The 25939-nt window shown below is 48.5% G+C and overlaps 1 protein-coding gene across 1 annotated transcript in view; it reads right to left on the reverse strand.

Annotated features, from left to right (window-relative positions):
* LOC146822247 (ribonuclease inhibitor-like) overlaps positions 1-25939 on the reverse strand; it is a 125808-nt gene that overhangs the window by 30865 nt on the left and 69004 nt on the right. The window contains exons 10-11 of the mRNA XM_085613378.1: positions 25197-25367; positions 5296-5466 (exon numbers count right to left, since the gene is read on the reverse strand). Of these exons, the coding sequence (XP_085469504.1) occupies positions 5296-5466; positions 25197-25367 (342 nt within the window). The remainder of the gene's footprint in view (positions 1-5295; positions 5467-25196; positions 25368-25939) is intronic.

The following is a 25939-nucleotide window of genomic DNA, read 5'->3' on the forward strand; positions in this document are numbered from 1 at the left end:
CTGCAATGTTGCGTGTATACTGGCGGTATCTTGTACCTGATGACGAAACGTGTTGGCTATCGGAATTATTAGAGTGAGTACGGACTGTATTAAGAACACCTAATGCATTGTGATTGTGCAGAAGAATGAAAATAAAAAGACGAAGAGTAAAGAAACACTACTGTACTCATGAGCTGTTATTCTGGACATTTGGGTTGCTCAGGGGTCACATTAATTCACCACATACAGTTGTCATGTGTTAGAAATGGGATCTCTGGTTGGCTAAGGCTTGCGCCAAAGCCAGACAGAGACCACCACTCTAAGTCAGGGCTGGGGAGTTACACGCCAAAGATAACACCTGCTCACCCCCTTGGTAGCTTGGCACGAGCAGTCAGGCTTATCCCGGAGGCAATGTGTAAAGCGTTTGCGCGCGCACACAGCAACAACACCCTAGGCACACCACAAAAGAAACTCCACACAAGGTTATATATAAACAATAGCCTTTGTATTATGATAAACACATTAGATAATAATCACATAATTTACACTGTGCCAACTGGCACTGGGCAGAATTTTACAGGGGACTATTTACACAAGACAGGGCTACATGGACCACTGTCAGAATTAGCACAAATCACCAATTGTAAATGTAGAACATATACCAACTGTAACACAAATTATAACTGTAGAGCACAACCAGGAACTACTAGCGCAATAATGATCTCAGCATTATCACAATGGAATCAGGTATAAAACCTATCCTGTATACATCACAGGGGCATAAACACATTATGCAATCTCTCACCAGTCTAACGCATTAGACCCTACCTCCCAAGTATAATTACACTTAGGGGCGTACATCACAAAGGGAAGTATATTCTCCCTAACATAAACCTAAACAGGTACAACAACCTCCTATGCAGAAATCATATCTAGAGGTATAAAACACAGGGTGCGCAAAACATACTACATACGGTACATTTCCTAACACTCAACGCATTAATATATAAAAAACACAGGGTGCGCAAAACATACTACACACGGTACATTTCCTAACACCCAACGCATTAATATATAAAAAACACAGGGTGCGCAAAACATACTACACACGGTATATTTCCTAACACCCAACGCATTAATATATAAAAAACACAGGGTGCGGAAAACATACTACACACGGTACATTTCCTAACACCCAAAGCATTAAACACAATAGTACTTCAATCACATTAGGGTCCAGGTTGCGCCAGAACCTAAACGTAGCAGCTGCCCACTACTTGCTGGGCAGCTGGGGACAAGAACAGGGCCTAAACGCTGCAGCTGGCACTAAGTGCTGCACAGCTGTGGAAGTTAAATATGAGGCATGGGCTCTCAATGGCCCTTGAAACAATATGCCAAAACGTTGGAGCCACCTAGGCTCTAAAAATAAACATGTCCCCCAGTACTGTGGAGCCACACGGGGCTCCTGAAATCAATATGCGCCAAATCTGCCATGGGCTTTTAAATCCAACTTGCCCCCAACGTTGGAGCATACTGGCTCTGAACGGCACCCTCCATGTGCCGACAATGCCCCCAAGCCCTCACGGCGACTTTGAAAACAAATGGTGGCAGCCTGCCCGATGTCAGCCCTCACTCACCGGGCTCTTCCTCCTGGCGAGACTCCTCTTTACCCAGGCGGACCGGCAGCACTCCTCTCGCGGGGCGGGGCTTCCCTCACTCCTGGGAGCCACGCGCTGCCGTCTTCACCCGGGCCCCCTCCTAGGACCCGGGACTCTCCTCACCATGTCCAGCGCGGGGTGGGCTCCCACCTGGACTCTCCGTCGACTTCACCCGGGCCCCCTCCTGGGACCCGGGACATTACCTATCGGCTCGTGGAGGCGGGGTGGGCTCCCGCCCTCCTTGAAGGATGCAGCCACGCTCCCGGCCGCACTTCCTTTCCGGCCGCGCTGCGATTGGTCAGGCGGCCGCAATGTCCCGCCCACAACCAGGCAACGGTGCCTGTCTTCTGGGTCACGCTAAGTCGTGTCCCGGGAGTTTTTCTTTTGGCTGCAATGAGGGGTAGGCTCCCTCTACTTACACATGCAAAAGCGGGGTAGGCACTCGCGATGAGGCTCCAAACGCGGGGTGGCCACCCGCAAAAAGCACACAAACAGCGGGGTGGGCACCCGCAACAGGACACAATGAGGGGGAATCCCTACGCTGGGGATTCCCTCTAAGGAGATCGTAGCCCAGCGCTGCAGTTGGCAGAGAGAGGCGCTCGGTGAAACCAGGGAAGCGCTCTGCCATAAAAATAAAGCGCTTCTCAGCAGATTGCAGACACAACGCTCCCCAAGCGCTAGGGCAGCCCAGAGTCCACAAGGCCAGCAAGGAAGCAAAGAAAATAAAGTCAGAATGGTCCCAGAAGTCCTCCAGGCATCCAGGGGCTGGGCAGGGCCCAGTGAGGCAAGCCTTCCCCTGAGCACCAGCAGCAGCACGCCCCTGGTAGATTCAAGTCAGAACACAAGAACATTTTCATGGGGTCACAGCCCCTCTTTTATACACAGAATCCTTTGTCTCCAAAGGTGCAGGGAAGGGGCGAACCAGATGCAACTGGTTCCTGAGCACTTTGTTTTCCTCAGCCCCTCTCCCTATTCACAGGACAGGCCAGGGACATCAGACGCACCCCAGGGGGTGGAGCCAGCATTGTGGAGGGAAAGCCCAGCCCTATTCAGGTCCCAGGTGTACTCCTCCCTGCCATCAACATGCAGATCTCTCCATTCACCACCGGGGCAGACCCATCCTGACTCTTGGAGCCAGGCCAATCACAAGCCAGACAGTCACTTCACATTTATTACACAGACAAGCCAGCTTCTAGAAGTGGCACTTCTACACTAGACACAGTAACGCAGCACACATCATTGCGCAGCATTCAATCTCACGAGTTCGCACATACCAAACTCGACCCTGCACTCCTCTCACATCAGGACTTAACACGGTCACTCAGATACCCCATGCATTCCTATGGGAGGGCAGGTCAGTCCCACTAAAACATACTCAGAGCACACAAACATTCCACTGGGACACAGTGTAAAAGCGCCTAGAGGCCTAAAACCACTAGTACAACATAGGAAAAAGGCTAGGATAAATGCAAAAAGTTCTAGGGGTGAACTTGCCAGAAGGGCCAAGTCCAACACTATGTGTATCCTAAAAGGACATCTTCTGCAGCATCTGTGGCAAGAATTGAAACCCTAAAAGTTTGTGCTGTCTCCATGCTTAGAAATGTTGTCAGTGAGACATTGGGAAAGCTCTGGATCCACACTGATGAGAAATGGAAAACGGGGAAATGACCCCAGCATTGCTGCTTGCTGCCTAATATGCTCAGGTGTCATCATTATTCTATTGTCCAGGAACAGAGTGGCAGATAGAATTTCACTATACAGCTTGTTGGTGCTGAATAGATATTGCTGAGTAATAATACTTAAGGTGAGAAATTTGCGGCAAGAGTATAATCTAGATCCTTTCTATGGGATTTCTGGTCCTACGTTTGATTGGACAATCCAGTGGGATATAAGTACATGTGCCTAGTTTTAGGTAAAAAATAATAGAAAGTCCAAGGAACTCTGATCTTCCTATGTTTTGATGATACCAACATAACCTTTTATGCAACATCTATCAACTTTCCCCTTACGCTTTCCAGAAGACCCATTCAAAATCCTTCTTCATCTTCAGCACTGCGCTCCGCCAATGACAGTGCATCCTCATATATACTGAGATAGTTCCTGAAAAATCCTCCCATATCTTTTTCCTCATCGGCTCAGGCAGTTTTGACCATCAGTCAATTTCTGGTACAAACTCCAAGTGAAGGTCATACTCCTTCACTGGTGTCACCCACCTACAAATCTTCGCTGAAATCCTGTTCAACAGATGTGTTCCTAAGCATCACTTTCAAAAGACAAATGTGCTTCCCCATGAAAATGTCTGGAGCGAGCAGATTACTGATAAATCACGAGTGACCCTTTTCTCGATTATAACTCTACTCAGCCCCTTTCAACTATCCGGAAGAGAATGCAAGTGTGACCTTCTTTTATTGTCTCTCCTGTGAAAGTGCTGCAACTGTTCACTTGTTGAAATCACATGCAAGGCATGTTGGCCAGACACCTTGTCCCACACCTTCTTTAACCTCTTCAACTCTACCTTGCACTTCTTGGTCCTCATAAAGTCCACCCCTTCCTTGACAACATTTCCTACATGAACCGTGCCCTCCACTAAACTATTAATGAATGGACTTACAACAGAAGACAACCACACACAGAAGGGATAACACTTGCTCCCTGTGATTTGACTACAATATTCCCAATATTATTTTGGCCTTATGACTCATCACATACGTCACTGCACTCATGATGGAGATAACAATCTGTAGGTCACCCTAAATGCAATGCTTTTGGCCATGCGTTATTTATAGTAATAAATACCAATACCTGTAATGCCCTATTGTCATTAAATAACAACCTATAAATTCATAGTTAATTCTTTCATGCTGTTAAGGGAATGTGGTACCTAATCGCCCCTGTAATATTAGTGAGATTTGTCATTACACCAGTCACATCGAGGGTGAGGTCATGAGCAGTGCATCCGGTGAGCGAGTTATGGTGTGCATGGCTGTTGTGGAAGCTATAGACTGCGGTCCTGACCATCTCTTGAAAGATTCAGTGGGTTTTCAGTTTAATGCATAACCAACACCACACTTTGTTGTCTTTAGTGAATTTCTGAGACTTTATAAATCTACCTTTAGACACTGTAACCAAAGCTAATCATTTTAACCTTGTTTTTTTCCATCGAGTCATGATGCTCCTCCCTCCCTCAGCAGAGGTGATAAATAGGATATCAGCAATATGCTTCATGCCATCATGTTATGTGATTTCAACCAAACTAGGATGCAAGGAGTTACATTTATTTATTATTTAGAATCAAATCATAATGAAGAGGCCTCATAGCTGTTAGGATAGTTCTTTTACTGTCTAATTACATGCAGTCTGTGAAGTGGTAAATAGTGTACTGTGGTAATGAATTTGGCATCTGCCCTGTGATGTGTGTGCGCGTGTGTTTATTGGGACAATTGCTTTAAAACCCATTTGTTATTGACCCTGTTTTGTTTGGTAACAGGAGCTGGATAGAGTGGTTCTTGTTATTGCACAGAGCCTTGAGCTGCACCAGCCATGGACAGAAGCCAACAGTGGCCTAGATGCTCTTCCTCAGCCTCTCAAAGGGTCCCACACTTCCCTACAGAACAATCATGTCTCTGCCACAAAGCCAAGAGGACCAGCAGTTACTCACCCCAGGGTCTGTATTTTGCAGTTCGGGTGTTTCAGTCCTTCACACAGTTGTGCGATTCCAGAATCTCCCAGTTTGTTATAATCCAGATGCAGGGCTGTGAGAGCCTGACTCGTACTAAGAACTGCAGCAAGGTCTGCACAGCAGGAACCTGTGAGGGAGCAGGAATTCATCCTGGAGGAAATGTGACAAAGATCACACAGTGGCAGATCATTAGAAATGGCATCATGTAACACATGCGACTATGTTCATTCAGTGCTTCTGCATCTAAGTACCTTTGGGGGATCTGCTGTCAATGTGCTGTCAGCCCTGTTTGTACATAATCAAAATCTATCTTTCGGATCAGCATCTCGGTTTTGATTTAAGTCACTGGAAGCTATATTTGACTTGGAGCTAGCCATGATATGTCTGAGAGTGAATGTGCCATTTATTTCAGCAGTTAACGTTTTAGTATTGGGACTGCACTGGACGTGTGATTTCAGCTGGGCAGTAGGTCCCTGTGATGTCACGCTGTTCATGTGACCCCAGCTAAGCAGCTGGTGCGTATGATGTTGTATGTGAATGTGACCTCCACCATGCAGCCGGTGTCTATGACGTCACAGGTGAATGTAACCTCAGCCATGCAGCTGGTGCCTATGACATCACAGGTGAATGTGACCTCAGCCATGCAGCCGGTGCCTATGACGTCACAGGTGAATGTGACCTCAGCTGAGCAGCCGGTGCCTATGACGTCACAGGTGAATGTGACCTCAGTCGAGCAGCCAGTGCATATGACATCACAGATGAATGTGACCTCCACCATGCAGCCGGTGCCTATGACGTCACAGGTTAATTTTGACCTCAACTGAGCAGCCAGTGCCTATGACGTCACAGGTGAATGTGACCTCAGCCGAGCAGCTGGTGCCTATCACGTCACAGGTGAATGCGAACTCAGCCGAGCAGCCGGTGTCTGTGATGTCATGCTATTCTGTGGATGTGACTGTGGAATGCTGAGGGAGCTTTGGCTAACCCTGAGAGTGCATGAGAGTTGGAGAGGAGGTAAGCACCAGGGTGCTCGGAGCAGATTCCCCTGTGAGTTTGGTAAAGGTACCCAGACTCAAGGCATTGGTAGAGACCCACCCTCCGTTATCAAAGCATGGGTCTAGAGGTGAGCACCACAGGGCAATGTAGGTGAATTTTCAGGATCCAATTAAATTATATAAACAGATATCATGAAGCGGAATGGAGACTGACAAAAGGTACGGCGGAGTGAACGTGGTGCCTGACTGGGTTCAGCAGGCGGGGGATCGTCATTCCCACTGATGGTGCTTGGGAGAGACTCACTGCAGCATCATAGTATAGCAGCATGGTGCGCTCAGTGACCGCGAGGCTCAGTCAGAACACGTCCCGTGATAAACAGGCTGTGATCATCCTACAATCAAGAAGTGACTACACTGGGCCAAAGTCATCTTTTTATGCTCCATTTGTCACTAAGTAGGGGATAGACCTTACTCAAACCAGGCCTGGTGTTGTATGGTGAGCCACGACCAGGTCCACGTCCGTCAAGAGCAACGGTCAGAGTCAACCCGCAACCCCCAACGAACCAGAACCTAGGACGTTGGCCTAACACTCGCAATAACAATTATACGGATTGCACTGTGCATCTCATGACGCAGCACGAGATACGCAGCCATACAGTTTGACACATATAATACCAGGTCTTCCTCCCACAGAAACAGCCATACCATGTCCCCTCTATCCCACACTGGCTTCAGCTTGCTGGCCATCCTTGGTGGGGTGCACAGTGAGTCCTCGGCACAGTTACTAGAGTCCTGTGTCTGGGCATATCGGCCTTACTTAGGGGCCTCAACGAAATCTATGCGTAACATTTCCTTCTGGGGGAATATACTTCAACCCTAAATGTAAATGCAAATGTGTATGTACTTGTATAGCGCACTGCCACCCCCAACGGGGGTATCCTGGCGCTTTTACTCATACCGCTGTGGAACCCTTCCTGGCCTTTCCCTGTGAAATGTCCACTCCTGGGCACCCCCATGGTGAAGCCAGGCATCCCAGCGCTGCTGCGGCCGTTGTGGAGATTAAGCAAGCTATTGCCCAGAGTTGCAGCGTGGGACCCAAGATTAGAATAGGCACCGAGGCGAGAATTATCAGGTCCGAGAAAATTGAATCCAAGACCCGCCGAGGCGGGGGATTGAACTCTGGTCCCGGGCCAGAACTCTGCATCAGGGTCTGCCGCTCTAACCATTGAGCCACACTTCTCTACAACCCTGAGTTAAATATCCTCCTCCTACAATCAGTCCACACTAAAGTACAAAGTGTGTTTGACAATGAAAAGATAGAAATGGATTTGGAATATAAATGAAATTTGATGTATTCTTGATTTTAATTTGTGTTTAATTCCATATAGGGGTTTACCACTCATTTGGGTGATAGCGAGAGATGCAAGAAAGTGACATAATTAATGTAGAGAGCACTTATGCAAAAAAGTTATTTGTTTTAAACCAAGAAGCAGGATTATCCCGATACACCTGAAAAGTATTAATTCCCTTGTCCTCGGAAGGATGTTTTAATGCATAGTTTATATGATTTCTCACCTGCGTCCCTGCAGTTTAGGGTTTCTCCTCCATCTTGATATGACCCATTTGAAGGTGTCATTTTTGTTAGCATCCTGTTCAAGAGTCACCCTTTATCGTGTGTAACTCTATACCCATGAAGGAGACTATGTGTGCATCAATCATATTGACTGGGAAATACTCACATTATATATTGTCGAAGTCTTAACCCTTTGCTTAACAAATTGAGCAACACTTGGGATGAGTGATAGAAGAACTATACCTGGGAGGTTCAAGATCTTAATGAGCTAGAGGTGGTGTCTACCTATATTTTATGGCTGTTTCTGGTCCCAACAATGCAAGAACCAGGCATTTTCTGCAATTCCAGGCATTCAATGAAATATTTTGCCATCTCACGTAAGAAACCCTATAAGTACTTACGTGCCCAGGTCCTGAAGAATGCACAAGGCTGTGGCCAAGTAGGGTGTCGAAACATGTTGATCCCATTTCAGGGTGTATACTACCTTATACTGTCCGTATAGACTTATAATATAGCAAACGTTTCTTAAGCTGCTCTTCAAATTGCTTTCTTTATTTTATGTGCACTTTTATACCACTGTATGAGCCTCCAAGGAAGTAAATTGTGCGAATTTGTTACAAAAGTAGAACATCAGCGCTCATTAATGAACACCCAATTCGACATGTTAGGAGGTGGTGTAATAAGTATAATGGACGTTTGGATACCTGCCATATCACATTAATGAGAGTGTAATGGACACAAAGGGGTCTATTAGGATGGCGGGTGGATCTCTACCGCTGGGCTGGCGGTGGAGATCCGCCCGCCATATGTCCCTGGTTCACCCCAGCCATATTAGTATGGCGGGGGGCACTGCGGTGGACAGGAAAACCATTTGCCGCTTTTCCGCCGGTTGAAATATCGACCGGGCGGAAAAGGGACTCAATATGGGGGCGGTGTCTGCAAGACACCGCCATCCATATTATTATGGGGCATTTTTCATGCCTTTCCATGGCGGAGACCCAGGGGGTTGGGGGGCTGCACTTGGGGGGTACCTATGGTACCCCCCAGCATTGGCATGGACAAGGTGGCAGGCACTCCGCAGTGCCTGTCACGGTATGCATGCCAATACACTACATCTCTTCACAACATTGTGGCGGGCAGTGCTGTGAGCACCGCCCGCCACAATGCTGTGAATGCGGGATACCACCGCCACAACGGCGGTGGCATCCTAATTGACGGTGCGGCACTGCCGCACCACTGGCGCCCGGTCCCGGCACCGCTAGGGTGGCGGGCGGACAGGAATCCGCCCGCCATCCTAATAGACCCCAAGGTTTCTTAGTTTCACACCCAGTGTTGGGCATTGCTTCATCTTCCTTTTTGAAAGTGTTCTTCTTTTCTCTCATATGTGCATAATTGGCTGCTTATGTATTACTGTCAGAAACACTTTCAATATGCACAAATCAACGCCCAAAAACGTAACACTAAGCACATTTGTAACAGCTAGAATGAGCGGTTATAAAGTATATCTATTAAGTGCTGTGTTGGGAATAGCTTAAAGGACAATCATGAATCAGATCAGCATGTAGTTCTTGGCTTTTTTTTTGTAAACTATTATTATTGGCAGGTTATCATTATGCAGGGTACATAACATTTGAAACACTCCTGAGGCGGAAAGCCGGGAGGTCTGTTCTCGATCTTTTTAAAAATTGTGATTTTCTACTGTGTATTTTAAAGAGCACTTTTCACCTCCTGAGCACCTACTGACCTGGTTGCAGTTGGGAAGTTGGGAAGCTCTAGCTCAGCTGATCCAGCGCTGCTGCAGGTGGGGAACCGCGCTGCCGCCATCGCGCGCTCGATCCTACAGACACGCCCACTCTCGAGGCCATGCCCACTTCGAGGCCACGCCCACTTTTCCCCGGCCTTATAGTCGCGCTGATTTACAAGCGCGCCAAACATTTGAAACACTCCTGAGGCGGAAAGCCGGGAGGTCTGTTCTCGATCTTTTTAAAAATTGTGATTTTCTACTGTGTATTTTAAAGAGCACTTTTCACCTCCTGAGCACCTACTGACCTGGTTGCAGTTGGGAAGTTGGGAAGCTCTAGCTCAGCTGATCCAGTGCTGCTGCAGGTGGGGAACCGCGCTGCCGCCATCGCGCGCTTGATCCTACAGACACGCCCACTCTCGAGGCCACGCCCACTTCGAGGCCACGCCCACTTTTCCCCGGCCTTATAGTCGCGCTGATTTACAAGCGCGCCAAACATTTGAAACACTCCTGAGGCGGAAAGCCGGGAGGTCTGTTCTCGATCTTTTTAAAAATTGTGATTTTCTACTGTGTATTTTAAAGAGCACTTTTCACCTCCTGAGCACCTACTGACCTGGTTGCAGTTGGGAAGTTGGGAAGCTCTAGCTCAGCTGATCCAGCGCTGCTGCAGGTGGGGAACCGCGCTGCCGCCATCGCGCGCTCGATCCTACAGACACGCCCACTCTCGAGGCCACGCCCACTTCGAGGCCACGCCCACTTTCCCCCGGCCTTATAGTCGCGCTGATTTACAAGCGCGCCAAACATTTGAAACACTCCTGAGGCGGAAAGCCGGGAGGTCTGTTCTCGATCTTTTTAAAAATTGTGATTTTCTACTGTGTATTTTAAAGAGCACTTTTCACCTCCTGAGCACCTACTGACCTGGTTGCAGTTGGGAAGTTGGGAAGCTCTAGCTCAGCTGATCCAGCGTTGCTGCAGGTGGGGAACCGCGCTGCCGCCATCGCGCGCTCGATCCTACAGACACGCCCACTCTCGAGGCCACGACTTCCGCCCCTATATCAATGTGCCCTTTCCGGACGCGCAGCGGGCGAGCGCAGCGGGCGCGCCGTCATCGAGCCGAAGTCGCGCCTAAGTCAAGCCCGTCTGCGCCCGTCCGCGATCGTACGCGGTCCAGGGCCATACCCCATGCCCCTCGGGATGACCACATACGGTGGAGTAAACAGGAATTATTTGCCTTACGCCGCAACGTTGATGAGTCATGCAAGCATAAGCTACACGTAGAAGACACTACAGGCTGCAAACACTGCCAATTCTCCTATGACCTTGACAGGAACACGAACAGCATGGACTACACTATACACTGTGGACTGCTTAACGTGCGATCATTAAGGAAACATAAGTTAGACCTATATGATCTACTCTCTGAGACAAAATGGGACCTTATGTTTCTTACTGAAACATGGCTAGATAATGATTCTACATTTGATGCCCTTGAGGTACTTCCAGTAGGATACACAATACACAGACAGGACAGACCCATTGGCAGAGGAGGGGGCATTGCAATTGTAGTCCGAGAAAGTTCGCAATGCCAATTCGAAAGCTCCCCTATCCTGGATAGTGAGGCAGGGAGTTTCACTATTAAAGTGAATAATAGCTACACGCTAAAGTGCATGCTAATCTACAGACCCCCTGGTCCTATAGCCAAGTTTGAGGAAAGTCTGGTTGAAGGCATTATGGAGACCGCTTTATGTAACAATAGATTTTTGGTACTTGGAGACCTTAACTTACATCTCAATAACCCCTCAGACAGTATTAGTAAGAACTTCAGTCAGGCATTAGGTGCCCTCCAGCTGACTCAAATTGTGAGTGGTCCAACACATCAGTTGGGTCACCTTCTGGATCCCATATTTGCTAACTGGGGGGAAGTAGAAGCCAAATCCCCTATTCCTATCCCCTGGTCGGATCATTATTTAGTTCCCTTCACCATTCGTATTCCTGGAAATAGACCCCCGCAGCCAGCATTGCTGTATCATCTTAGGCGAAATTGGGCTACTTTTTCCCAGCACAAATTCTGCGAGGCATTGACTAAAGGGGGGAGCCCGGGGGGGGATGACGCTGACACGGCCAACACTAACCTTTGCAATCGTGTCACCGAGGCACTGGACTGTACTGCTCCTCTTCAAAAAACCAAATCTGGGGGCCGTGTTAAAAAAACAGCCCCATGGTTCAACGAAGAACTTAGAGCCTTGAAAACTGCACTGAAGAGACTTGAAAGAGAATGGCGCAAGACTTTCTCCAAAGAATCTAGAGCCACCTACTTGATAGAGAGGCGACTCTACCATGGTCTAATTAGAAAGTCCAAAACAGCATACTATACGCTTAGAGTTAATGAAGCCAGTAATTCCACAAAAGAGCTGTTTTCGCTCTACAAAACTCTTTCGAGCGGAAAATCATCCAGTGTCCCAGATGACTGTTCCCCCGAATCATGCAATAAAATTGCTAATTTTTTCTCAGAGAAAATAGCTAAAATATATGCAGCGTTCCCTACACAGCCTATAACTGGGGCAGAATTTGTCGAAAGCCCTAGGGAATGGGGTGATAGACACAGACTGACCCACTTTGTTATCCCGCCTCCAGAAGATCTCGTAAAAATTTGCAAATCCGTGAGGTCAGGCTCTCCTCGGGACCCTACCACACCTAAACGTCTGGCAGACAGTCTGGTGGTATTAGAACCTTACATCAGACATCTACTAAACATGTCTTTTAGTAGCATGATTGTACCTAAAGACTGGAAAAAGGCGGTGGTTCTACCCCTAAGGAAGAAACCAACCATCAGTTTCGAGAAACTAGAGAACCTACGTCCAATTTCACTCCTCCCATACCTGGCCAAAGTAGCCGAAAAATTGGTCAACTTACAACTGATGGACTTCGTTGATAAAGCAGCATTATTACATGACACTCAATTCGGCTTTCGTCCCCGTCATTCTACAGAGTCCGCACTCTTAACAGCGGTGGAGGCCCTTCGTCAGGGGGCAGATGAGGGTCATACCATGGCCCTCATCCTACTGGACCTGAGTGCAGCATTCGACACTGTAGCTCATGCCAACTTGCTACAGTGTTTGAATAACGGAGGTATATCTGAAGCTGCACTCCAATGGATCCAATCCTTCCTGACTGGGAGAAGCTTCCAAGTCCGCTTGGGTGACCACTACTCGAGAGACATGGGTTTGGGACAGGGTGTTCCCCAGGGATCGTCCCTGAGCCCAACTTTGTTTAATCTCTACGTCTTGCCAGTGGCTTCGATCGCCGTGAGCCATGGATTGAAAATCGGGTCATACGCAGATGACACGCAGTTGGTTATCTCCCTCTCACGAGGACCCGGACTTGCTTCGGACAGTTTCAAGGCTTGCATGCAAGACCTTGCTACCTGGATGTCCATCAACTGCCTTAAGTTAAATGGCAACAAGACAGAGGTGCTCGTGGTGGGGGGGGAGTCCTTCTGCTTGGTCATCGGCATGGTGGCCCCCTTGTCTGGGGAAGGCTCCTATGCCCCGTCAGGAAGTCAAAAACCTTGGCGTATGGCTCGATGCTGATCTGTCTTTTGGACCCCAAATAAACCGAGTGGCTGGTGTTTGTTTCCGTGTTTTAAAAATCTTACGCAAGGTCCTTGCTCTCCTCCCTATGTCCACCCGGAGAACACTGGTACACGCCCTCGTGACATCGCGCCTGGACTACGGCAACCTATTGTATCTAGGTGCCACCTGTAAGGCAATTAACCGCCTCCAGGTATTGCAGAATGCGGCAGCCCGCCTCATCCTAAAAATCCCTAAAAGATCGGATTCTAAAGCTGCCCTTCACACTCTCCACTGGCTGCCAGTAAGAAGCAGAGTGGAATTTAAGGCCCTCTGTACCTGTCACCGCATTCTTGCTCGGAAAGCGCCTCCACCACTTCAGAACCTAGCCATCAAGTATGTTCCCTCACGTGCTCTGCGCTCTTCACACGGAGGTCTACTTGTGGTCCCTAGGATCAGAAAGGCCCGCATGGGTGGACGCTCTTTTCGCCATTTGGCAGCGAAGCGCTGGAACGCCCTGCCTCTTAATCTCCGCCTAGACCCATCAGAATCCAGCTTCCGGAAGAACTTAAAAACACACCTTTTCTCACGATAACCGAGCCTACTCCTCTCTACTGCTTTGAGTTTTCAAGTGTAGCGCGGGGACACGCTTCTTGCGTAACCAATCGCTTTATAAACCTCCCTAATAAATGCAGCATGTCAGATTTTTGGAAGATGTACAGTACAGTTTTTACATGCTATGCATTCCTTAGATATTATAACAATAAGAATGGACGTAAGTTAGGACACCTTAAACGTCTTTCTTACTGGGATTATTGTGTCATTGAGTTCCATTCGATCTTAAGTCACATCCTGCATGTTATTCTGAATCTTATGTGCTGCCCTGTTGCATTGGTGATATAGACCACTACTTGTTGTGCCTAAAGACTGTAGGGAACATAACTTGTCAATAAAGGTAACTAGAACTGGGATTCACTGCATGGGAGATGACTCGCTTTAGTGAGGGCTTAGTGTTGTGCAAGTTACTTTTCATATTCAGGTTGTGGGCCATCACTGACCAGGGATCAATTTTAAGGGGTTGCGGGTTGTGCGCTCTCTCGGAGTACCCCCTCTGTCGGAGGTGGGGTGGCCTGCGTAGTTGGGTCTTCTGTTGCATGCTGTTTGGAGGCATGGAGTAATGTTGCCCATTGCATAGAGATGTGATGCTTGTGCGTTACCCGCAAGTCTTCAGATCCAAGCAGCTAATCTTCTGCGGCCCCCCCACTTGCTTACCGCGACCCTCCAGACCTCCCGGGGCTCTCCAGTGCATGGCTATGTATCTTTTCGCAAGCAGGAACCCCAGGGAGGCAAAGCGCGTCTCCACTTTCTGTTGCTTTCGGCGCCTGGTTATGCCTAGCGTTCAGGCCTCCCAACTGTTAAGACCTTAGAGTCCTGTGACCTCTAGTAGGGTGGCATGAATCGTGGCCCAGTATGAGTGGAATGTCGGGCAGTCTCAAACCATGTGGATGAGGGACGTGCCAGGTTCCGGGCATCTAGGGCAGGTAAAGCGATTGTCGGGGTAATATCATTGGAGGCATTCAGGTGTTAGATATTATTATTATTATTATTAATGCGTTCTTAATATAGCGCATGGCTACCCGTAGGCATCCCAGCGCTCTGCGCCAACTTTCATCCGAAAACAGGAAACTCACTGCAAGTTCATGAAGAGCCAAGTTTTTAGCTCCTTCCTGAATTCGAGGTGGTTGTTCAAAGAGCGGCGCTGGGTTGGAAGCGTATTCCAGAGAACACAGGCATTAACTGAGAACAGGCGGACGCCCTCTCTTGCCCTCTTGATCTTGGGGACCCTGGCTTGATAGAGATTGGAAGATCTCAAGTTTCGGGTTGGTAAGTAAAAGGACTGTAAATTTTGTAGGATTTTTGGACCCGTACCCCACAAAGTTTTATGCGCTATGCAGAGTGATTTGAACTTTATCCGATATAGGATCGGTAACCAGTGCAAAGCCCTAAGTGCTGGCATGACCGATTGTTTCCTGGGGACATTGTGGAGGAGTCTGGCTGCACAGTTCTGTACCACTTGCAACCTCCTCGTAGTAGCCTTGGGGGTACCCAGATATAAGGAGTTGCAGTAATCCAGTCATGGCAGTACCAGGGCTTGGACTAGTGTTCTGCGAGCTGAGTCTGGAAGCAGAGGCAGAATTTTCCATAGTTGTCTTAGAATTCTATAGCAGGTGGCCGTAACCTGTACTGCTTGATGATCAAGATTTAGGGATTTGTCCAGCCTTATTCCCAGGCTTTTAATTCTCTCTTTAGGAATGGGGGGGATCTCCTAAGCTGCTGGGCCATTTCAGTTGGGGAGAGCGGTTATTAATGTTTCCTAGAATCATTATCTCAGTTTTTTCCCCCATTCAGTTTGAGAAAGGAGTGGCCCATCCAAGTGGCTACTACACTTAAACAGGTTTCTAGGTCAATCTCGTGCTTTTTTGGATGGTTAAGGGACAGTACGAGCTGTGTGTAGTCTGCATACATCACTATCTGCACTCCAAAAGGAAGGACCAGGTCAGCCAGAGTTTTAAGGTACACATTAAACAGGGTGGGCTTAATGAGGAGCCCTGCGGGACGCCACACAGCAGTGGCATAGATTTAGAGGAAGGAGTACTGTCGAACACCTTAAATGTTCTCTCCATAAGGAAGGATCGAAACCAGGAGAGGGCATTCCCTGCCACTCCTACCGCTTTGAGTCGGTCTATTACATTTTTATGATTCACAGTGTGAAAAGCGGCACTTAAGTCCAACAGGATGATTGCTACCATACCTCCCTGATCGAGCAGTTGGCGTGCCTCTTCGGTCACTGTGAGCAGTGCGGTTTGCGTTCCATGATTGGGGTGAAAACCAGTCTGGGAGGTGTGCAGAACTGCGTGGGATTCTAGGAAATCAGTATGAGTTTTATTGGCATGTTTTTCCAAAAGTTTGGTAGTCATGGGAAGAAGAGAGATTGGGCGATAATTGCTCCATACCTCTTGATTTAAGTTAGAATTTTTTTAGAAGTGCTTTGACCATAGAATGTTTCCATGTTTTGGGCACTAAAGAGGTAAGGATGGAGGCATTGAGAACATCTAAAAGAGGAGGGGAAATGGCACCTTTTACTTTGTTCAACAAGTGTACTGGGGCTGGGTCACAGGGGGAACCCGATTTAATTGAGTTCCAAAGTTGGGAAAGTGTGGTGAGATCTATCAGGGGAAACTCGTCTAGAACTGCCGAGTACTTCTCTGCCGTCACTTGAGCTGAACGAGAACGAATTCTCAGATACAGTGGCCGGAGGGAAGGCATTGTATATCTTCAGAATCTTATTGTTGAAGAACTCTGCCAGATCTGTACATCTTTGTGGTGAGAAATCAGATGAGGTGTCAGGCTGGGGGGGACTAATACGTTTTTTAACAATCCTAGCAATTTCCTTAGGTGCATTGGAGGACCCCTTAATTTTCTCCTCGTAATAATGTGCCTGTGCTATTTTAATCTCAGTTTGATATTGTTTAATAATTTCTTTATATATCTTTTTCTTATCGGGACTGTAGTCTTTCCTCCAGGCCCGCTCGAGCCTTTTGCATTTTTCCTATACCGATTCGCGCCGTCCACAGTTATCAGGCTGTCTGATTTCCTTTACTGCTGACGAGAAAGCTGATAGCGGGATCTAATGGTTCTCTATCATTATTACCTGTGTGAAATTACTGCTCCTGCATTGGCGACTCATTTTGTACCATATTCCCCCTTCATTAAGGGATCTTTTCAGGTATTATACACATCCACCTTCTTTGACTATTAGGAACGCTTACTTGATACGAGTTGAATATTCTCTTTCACTGGTTCTTTCTTCAGGAATACTTGGATTGGTTGAATCGAATTATCCGTAGTAGTGTTTGCATACACTATAAGCACTGAACCTGAATCTTGATGCTCACTCTGAAAGTGTTTTTGATATTCTTAGTAAGCCCTGACGAAGTTCCCGTGGCACTAGGGAACGAAACGCGTTGGCTGTGTGCCGTTTTTAGTAAAACAACTGAGAATAAAAGAAGAATCGTTTTGGACTTCAAGTGTATTTCCTGTTTGACTTCCATTAGAGTGCACCTTTCATTTTTTGTTTGGACTGATTCATTAATTGGCATCTCCCAACAGCGGATGCGGGGAGTTGTTGCACTTGACTTTTGATATACGCTATTATTGGAATTGAGGTGCTTGACCTTGGTCAGCTGTTGTTTTCTTAATTGCTCCTTTTGCATTTTTGTTTGATTTCTCTAATTTTGGGGGTAAACCAAGGGGATTGGTTTTCTCTTTGTTTATTTGTTCTCCATTAAGCGGGATGAAAGTGTCTAAGGAGGACATAATCCAATCGTTAAAGTTCTGTGAGGCAGTCTGGGGGTCTACATTCCCTGTTGGGCTAGTATTAACTAGTGTGTCTGCCCAGAGTTCAGGGTCAAGTTTGGGCCATGTACGGTCCCAGTATTTTGTAGTTTGGTGGTGGATTATTGGGGATGAGGATGTCCAGGTAATTGGGATTATAAAGTGGTCCGACCAAGGAATGGGGGTAGGACAGTCAGTTACCAAATCTTCAAGGATAGAGAATACCGGGTCTAGAATATGGCCTTTCTCATGTGTGGGGCTGGTAACCTTTTGATGTAGCTGAAGGGCCTGTAGATTTTGTGTAACATTGTGTCCAGCTGCTTTTGTGTGGTCTCCGACATGGAGGTTAAGATCTCCGAGATTCATAAAGTTTGATGCTGAGCAAGCCATGGTTGCTGCAGTGTCCGTGAGGGATTCAACAAACATCCCACAAGGACCAGGGGGACGATAGATCAGGATCTATGTCCTTGTGATAAATTTATACTGTGGATGCAATTTTCAGGAAGTTCCCCTTGTAAGGCAAGTATCTGCGGGCCTGAGTATCTAGGTTTCCTCGCGATAGGGACAGGGTTCCTGGCCCCTGGTCCCGGCCGTGCGTGGATGGGGGCAAACGGGCTTAACTTAGGCGCGCCTTCGGCGTGCCAGCGGCGCGTCCACAGGAGATTCATATACTCAGTGGCTCTACCTCCTGACCTACTGATCGGATGCTTTCCCCTGCCTTCTGCCTCAATTCCCTCCACACAATCGGAACACTCCGTGGTGGACCGGGGAAGCGGTGGTGATGGCGGAACAAGCAAACAAAGTGCTAAGTAAGATAAAACAGTGTATTTAAAAACGAGCTTTCCGGCAGTCTTTGGACAGGTAAATCTAAAACTAAGTGTAGCAGCAGTCGCGGATATACTTTGATAAAAACAACACTAGGCTCGCTGATCAAATTACTGGGCTAAGTGAATGAGGAGCAGATCTCCTACGTACCGTTGCAGCAAATCTAGTTTACAATGATTGTTGGTCGATATGTGCTGAGTAAGATATGGTATTGTATGTTTTTAAAACTGTAGTTTCAGGACACCTTTTTGGGAATTCCAATGCTCGTTCCCATTCTTTATCGTGGAGGGGCCTCTGGAGATCTTCCTACAATTTTTCTCGGAGAGGGGTAGGGTGATCGCGCCAGTGTCAGCACCTCTTTGTATAACCATGTCACTAAGTGTCGTCCTGGACCCATCTGCAAGATTGCATGTAGTACTGGATGTGTGGATGGCTCCGTTTCTATTGCATGCAACATATAACAGGAATCTATCAATAGTTGCCTATGTGTAAGAAACTGCCCATTGGGAAGATCAGTGTCAGCAGGCAAGCTCCACGAATGTCTGCAGCTGCCCATTCGCAAACAGGACGCCTGTTTCAGTGACTGCGTGTTCAGTCCATATGTGAAGTGCACGCTCTGTATAATGCATTCGGCGTCTAGGAAAGCATACCAGTGGTTGTATGGGGGAGTACATAGGGGTGGTGCGGCTCATTGTGTGTATGAGTTTCAAACATGTGCGTGCCACTGTCACCTGGAGAGGGGAATCTTGAATGGGCTCAGCGCCTGGCAGCAGCATACGGTGTATGGTTGGAACTGTAATCTGTCCTGTCATTGTGTGCGTTTCCTTCATTGCGCGACCAGTGGTCCAGTGCGCTACCCATTGCAGCTGAGCTGCCAGGAAGTACGCCTCGAAGGAGGGTGCACCCAGACCTCCCTGATCCAGAGGCAGCTGTAGTTTCGCGAGGGCTATTCGCCTCTGCCCAGTTCCCCGATCAATGTGACAAGGAGGACATCTAGCTCACGGAAGAAGAAGCGGGGAGGGACCACTGGAAGATTGGTAAAGAAATATAGTAGCCATGCCACCAGTATCATCTCGGCTACCGCAATTTTCCCTATGGTAGCCAGTGAGAGTTCCTTCCAGAAGTTCACAGAAGACCGAGCCCCAGCCAGCGCTCTATGATGGTTTCCCTCGTACATGTCCTGAGGTGTGTGGTATAGCCTAACGCCCAGATATCGGATTGCATGAGTGCTCCATGGTATATGTAGGCCACTCGTTAGTAAGTGCTGGGGAGGGAGGTCACTTGAAAGTGGGTGTATTGTGGACTAACTCCAGTTGACCCTAAGCCCCGCCACCTTCTCAAAGTCTCGCAGGGTGTCCAGTATAGGGGTGAGGTCTGATGTGATGTCACGAAAATAGACGAGCACATCATCAGTGTATAGTGACACCGCATGGACTGTACCTGCAATAGGTATGCCCCATTCTTCTCCCTCCTTGCGAAGGCGGATCGCGAGTGGCTCCATCGCGAAGAGTAGGAGGGAAAGCGGGTAACCCTGCCTAGTGCCCCTAAGGATTGGGAACGATGACGACAGGTACGGCCCTAGTTTTACTCTGGAAGATGGATTCGTGTATATGAGCTTAGTATATGCAAGCTGGCGAGGGTCCACTCCCATCTGCCGTAAGATCTGGAGGGGGTATGGTCAGCTTAGGCTGTCAAAAGCCTTCTCAAGGTACAGGACCAGGCGCTCCGCCCACGGGAAGTGTCTGCACGCCTGGTCCTGGACATGAAGCAGGCACCTAATGTTATAGGAGGTGTTTCTATTTGGCATAAACCCACATTGAGCTGGGTGTATCAGGGTTGGGAGGAGCGTGGTGTATCTTTCTGCCAGTATTTTTCCAAAGATTTTATAGTCTGCTGGCAGCAGGGCTATCGGCTGGTATGATCCCACTAGGTGGGGGTCCCTGTCTGGCTTAGGAAAGGAGGCTATTACTGATTCGCTCATGGACTGTGGTATTTCTCCCTTCTCTAAGGCCGACTGATATACTTTTACCATTTGCGGCACCAGATGAGTGGAAAATGTACGATAAAACTCCAAGGGAAAGCAATTCAGGCTGGCTGCCTTGCATGTAGCCTGCGGCTGTATCGCTTACTTAACATCTGTCGCCGTACTCTACGGCTCTATTGCCCTCCTTGTGCGCGCCCCAAAAAATGATATCTGCAGAGGTCTGCCAGTACTTCTGCATACGCTGTCCGAGCGTCCTTTATTTGATTCAATGTGGTTTCCCTCCTATCTGCAGCTTGCGTTAATGTGGCTAGTTCGCGCTCCTTCACAGCTATGCTACGTTCTAGAGTTTTGCGTACCCCAGAGATAGGTTGTATGCATGGGCCCCGATCACTACTTTGAATGCGTTCCACATGTTTGGAGCGCCATGCATCAGTCAAGGACCAATGTGCTGCCCAGCTTGCGAAACACACAGCCTGCACTAAAATGGGAGAGGCTGGATGCAGAGGATAGGATCAGTCTAGGGTGATGTCTTGCACGCAGTTAAAGTCCCCACCCAGTATCTATGGGATCTGGGCGTACGCGCTTAATGGGCGTGAGAGCATGTCCCAAAATTTAACCTGGTCTGTGTTCGCCATGTAAATGTTTTCCAGTACCACGGGCTGACCATCTAAAAGCCCATGCAGGAGCGCATATCTGCCTTTTGCGTCTAATGATCTGGATAGCTCTTGAAATGGAATCCCAGGATGCAGCCATATTAGAGTCCCCCTCATGTAGGCTAAATAAGTTGTGGCACATAAGATCCAGCGCTTGCACAGCTTATCTAATTCTTCTGCTACTAAGTACATTTCTGCAGCTATTTATATGCATACACTGTGTAGCGTTTGCACGCTGTGTGCATTCCTTGTACATTCAAGGTGAGGATGGTGACATTTCCCTTATGTGCCATGTTGCGGTGTAGGCGATCTAAGGGCGGTGGGGTTTCTGGACGCCCCGCCCTGGCTAAGTCTGATCTCCTGATTTAAATGTGCCTGCAGCACCTCAACTTTGCGCAGTGGCATGTATAGTGCAGTGAGGAGTAACTTTCTATGGGAGAACGTTGTGGATGGGGACTATCCCAATTCTGGGGACCTATTGCAAACGGCGATACGTTCAAACTCATGCTAGCGCTCTAAGAGAACTGTGTAATATTTGGGGGGCGGCAACGCCCTGCTGTTAGGTGTCCCTCACCAGTGGCATTTGTAGGAATATTTTGCACCTGGTGGTCTAGGAATAAGTGAGCTATCACTTGTTAAGATGCTCGGCTTGCCACATACCTTGAGTTTTATTATAGTGTGACATACAGGTTACCCTGCGTGTGTAATTTGCTGGTTACAAGTCATATCCGTGTATCTGCAGTCTGTGGAGTGATCAACGGCGGGGTTATTGAGTCCACTCGGGATGGCATTCTGTCACTACCCTCCTCCTCCCCCGATGAGAAGATATGGGTACCTCCATCTCTGTAGTACGCGAGGGTGGCCCCTGTAGGGCCTTCCGTCGCTCTTCAATGATTTGTTCCATATCTGGGGATCCTGTGGACTGGACTTTCTAGCCAGCGGTGGTCCTTCTATTCTGACCCGTCGGGCGGCGCCTGTTGCCGCGCTGTGTCTTTGGACGTCTGTCGACCTTTTCATACCCGCAGGGACGCTTCTGACAGTGTTGATCCACCCAGTCGCTGGCTTCTTCCGCGCTTGTAAAAAAATATGGTGGACGCTTCATACATGACTTTCAGTCCGGCCGGGAACAGTAAAGAGTATTGTATTCCCTCCATTCGCAGGCTGAGCTTGACATGGAGGAATGTGGCCCTTTGCCGCTGCACCGCTCGGGCATAGTCCGGGAAGAACACTATTTGTTTGTTCTCAACATGGATGGGGCCGTGCTCTAAGCACCGCATCTTTGTTCTTGAAATGAGAAATTTCGCCAGCATCGGGCGAGGTGGGGCTCCTGGTGGGGTTTTTCGTGCCAGTACTCTATGCGCCCTTTCGATGGAAAAGAATGTGATCTGGTCTGCGGCCGATGTAAAGGACTTGGTCCATGCCTCCATATATTCGATGGGGTCCGTGCCTTTAACTTCCTCCAGGAGACCTAGGACCCGAATGTTCCACCGCCTCGAGCGACCCTCAAGGTCATCCATGCGTTCCTCCATGGTTGTCATGCGGCCTAATAGGGTCTGTACAGACTCCTGATGAGTTTTAAATGAGGGCTGCATGGAGGTAATTACTTTTTCACCCTTTGAAACTTTGTCTGCGAGCTTGCGATGGTCGTCCCTGAGCAAGGAGATATCTGTAGTGATGGTCCCAAGCCTCTCTTCCATTGATACCCTCGAATGTTCGATGACCGCAAGTACTTAGTCCATCTTTTCAGAGAGGGTCAGTTCTTGTGGGGTCATGGTATCTTTGAGAAGGGGTTTGGCGCCCATAGAGGTATCATGTGCCACTCCCGGGGGCGTCGGGCCCACGGCTGCTTATTGTTTGCCCATGCTGTTGGTCTGAGGAACGTTGGGCTTGACTGGGGAGTCAAGTCACTTTTCTGCTGGGGAAGGTCGCTACGCAATGGGACTCTGCCCTGGATAACGTGCTATAGGGTGTCTCTCGTGCGATCCTTGCCTTGCTCTGTTTACCTTGTCACGGGCCTCATTACCCATCCCGGAATGTATGGTTTTTTCTGTCGTCACTGAGGGGCGGCCTTCTGGTCAGGAGACAGCCTTGATGTTTGGCGGCCACCGACTAATCGCCCGTTGTGCCTGGATTCAGCTCCTGCTCCGTGACAGGGGGAAGGGCGCTGCTGGTGCTCTTTCTCGGGTCTTCTCCCATCTCCTGTTGATTTTCTGATGCACTGCTTTGTCCGTTCAGTAGCTGGGTCTTGACATGTCCGGTGCATTGTCGTTAGGGCGCCTGCGATCGTTCTTGCTCTCCAGCGCTTCCCTGTGCAGTGCAGTCGCCTGTGTTCTTGCACTTGTAGGTTCAGTAGGTGGAAATGGGGGAAGGCGGGACCGGGGCGTGTCCACAGACCGCCATGTGTCGTTTGCTGTGTCTCACCACCGGCGGAGCCACTGTTGAGGCCTAGTATGAATCAGGCGCTGCCGCTGGGGCACTCCTCGTGGTTCACTGGGATTTTCGGCAATCTCAGGTCGACGGTCCTATCATGCTGGCAGCCCCATTAAGTCTAGGCGCACCTGCTTAGGTTGCTTGGCAACAGTTCATATTCCCATATTAGTCTCCAGGATCACGGGGATGCCGGCTCAGGATGTTTCTGCTGCAGACTTCTGCAAGATGTGCGTGGCTGACTCCACTGCCGCACCCACCAGTAACTGATGTGGAAGGGAGGGAGCCAAAGCTTTTGCGGGCTGCCGTAGGTACCCTGCTTCGCTTGGTTGTCAGCAGGGGTATTCGGCTATCGCGGGATGCCGGCCCCACTGAGCTGACTGCCCCCTTAAGTCCAGGCGCACCTGCTTAGGTTGCTTGGCTTCCATTCATGTTCGCACAGCAGTCTCTGGGGTCCCGTGAGTGCTGGTGTGGGTTGTTTCGACTGCCGATCACTGCGAGATGTGCAAGACTAATTTCACTGCTGCACCTATTGGTAACTGATGTGGGGGGGGAGCCAGAGCTTTTGCGGGCTGCAACAGGCACACTCTGAAGGGCTATTCAGTTGATACAGTTCCTTACTCTTCTCGCCACTGCATTGGGGCAGACTGTTCCAGTGTGGGAGGTTTCCTGTCAGGACGCTGTGCTTTCGGTGTCTAGGACGCTGTTAGGGACTAGTGTGGATCAGGCACCACTTGGGGATTGGCGGCCATCTTTACTCCAGGCACGACTGGGCGCCGAGTTTTCAGCCGGTATCACGGCTGCAGCTCACACTCCATCAGCGGTCACCTTATACTTCAGGGACCCGGCAGGGGCCGCCTCTGCTGTCGGCTTCCAGGTAAGTCACCCAGAGATCTTCTTCCCGTTCCCGCATCTACTGGCAGCCGATGCGGGGGTGGGGCACCGGGGCTTTGGTGGGGTCCAGTGGTCGTGTGATGTCGGGCTAATGATCGTGTCCCATGTCTCCTCCTCCTCACCTCAATAAGGGGGGCTGTGTTGGGCACCACGGGACGTCGTCGATGGAGTCGCGACCTCAGAGCCCGGCACATGGGGCAGGTGTCAGTCCCGGAGTCTGGCGGTTGCCATTTTGCGCTCAAGGGCCGTTGGTGTTTGGAGCTTGTTATCTTTTCTCTGCCCGGTCGTCAGCAGGAATGGGGCCCGGTTTCAGGCACCAGCACGGTGTCGATGGCTCTAGGGCCAATGTTTAGAGCACCAGACACGCCGTAGCCGGCAGGATGCATGCACTGGGGGCGGAGCTCTAACCGAGCATGTCTGCCATGATAGCCGGCTTGGCCATGCCCCCTAGTTCTTGGCTTATTGTGGTCAAACCATGGAGGAGGGAGGGAAGATCAGTGAACACAGCAGCAGTGACTCCAACATTGGCAAGAAATCTTGTTGGGTGCAGATCTAATGATTTATCGTCACAGTGTGTGACCTTGATTACCTATATCTACGTACAGCAATGAAAAAGGATGGCTTTGGAGCACAATTCCCCCCCATTGGTCAGCTTTAGCGAGCAGACAGATAAGGGAAGAGCAGGCTGCATAATGGAGGCTATTACAGTAAACTGAATCAGTATAAATATGACACTACTGGCATAAGTGTGTGAGGCTAAGCATTAGGGAAGAGGGTTGCACAACACACATATGTATATAGATAAAAGCACACTTGCAACTTACAACAATGTTTGTATTCGGCAGCCTGGGTCCTTCAGTCCTTTGCAGAGTTGACTCACCCCACAATCTCCCAGTTCATTTCCACTCAGACCCATCTCTGTCAGAGACTGATTAATGACCAGGGCACTGGAGAGCTCTGCACAGCATGTGCTAGTGAGGGAGCAGTGATTCACCCTACAGAAAATAGCCATAAAATATATTATTATCACAAACAGCTGGCATACATGTATAAGAATGATGATAGGGATGTGCAGTTGGACGCGCATAGGCTGCCTACTGCCCTACTTGCTGCGACTATTATCAATGTCTACATCATCTGTTGTTCTTACATTACAACTGCCAATCTCGGTCTATTTTCATGTGACCTGTACCTTCACCGATAGGAACTTATAATCTCTGAGGTCAACCCATGATATGCCTGATACCAGCATTACGTTCTAATATAACAAATCATAATACCGTAAACCCTCATCACAGTCAACTCCCATCTGTGAACGTAACGTTTTATGGAACATTCCTGCACATATTATCTCCCACTTTTTTTTTCCTAGATAAAAATATAAATAAAATGAGATTTAATGTTCAAGAAATCATCTAAAAATTATACTTATTTAATTTAAAATATTTAAATAACCTTTTTAGAATTTAAAAGTATAACATTATTTTATATTAAAACATAAATAAATGACTTTTAGAAATATATATACATCACATTTTTTCCAAACATAATGGAAAAATAGGTGAAA

The sequence above is a fragment of the Triturus cristatus genome, chromosome 6 (genome assembly GCF_964204655.1).
Source record: "Triturus cristatus chromosome 6, aTriCri1.1, whole genome shotgun sequence".
In the NCBI taxonomy this organism is placed as follows: Eukaryota; Metazoa; Chordata; class Amphibia; order Caudata; family Salamandridae; genus Triturus; species Triturus cristatus.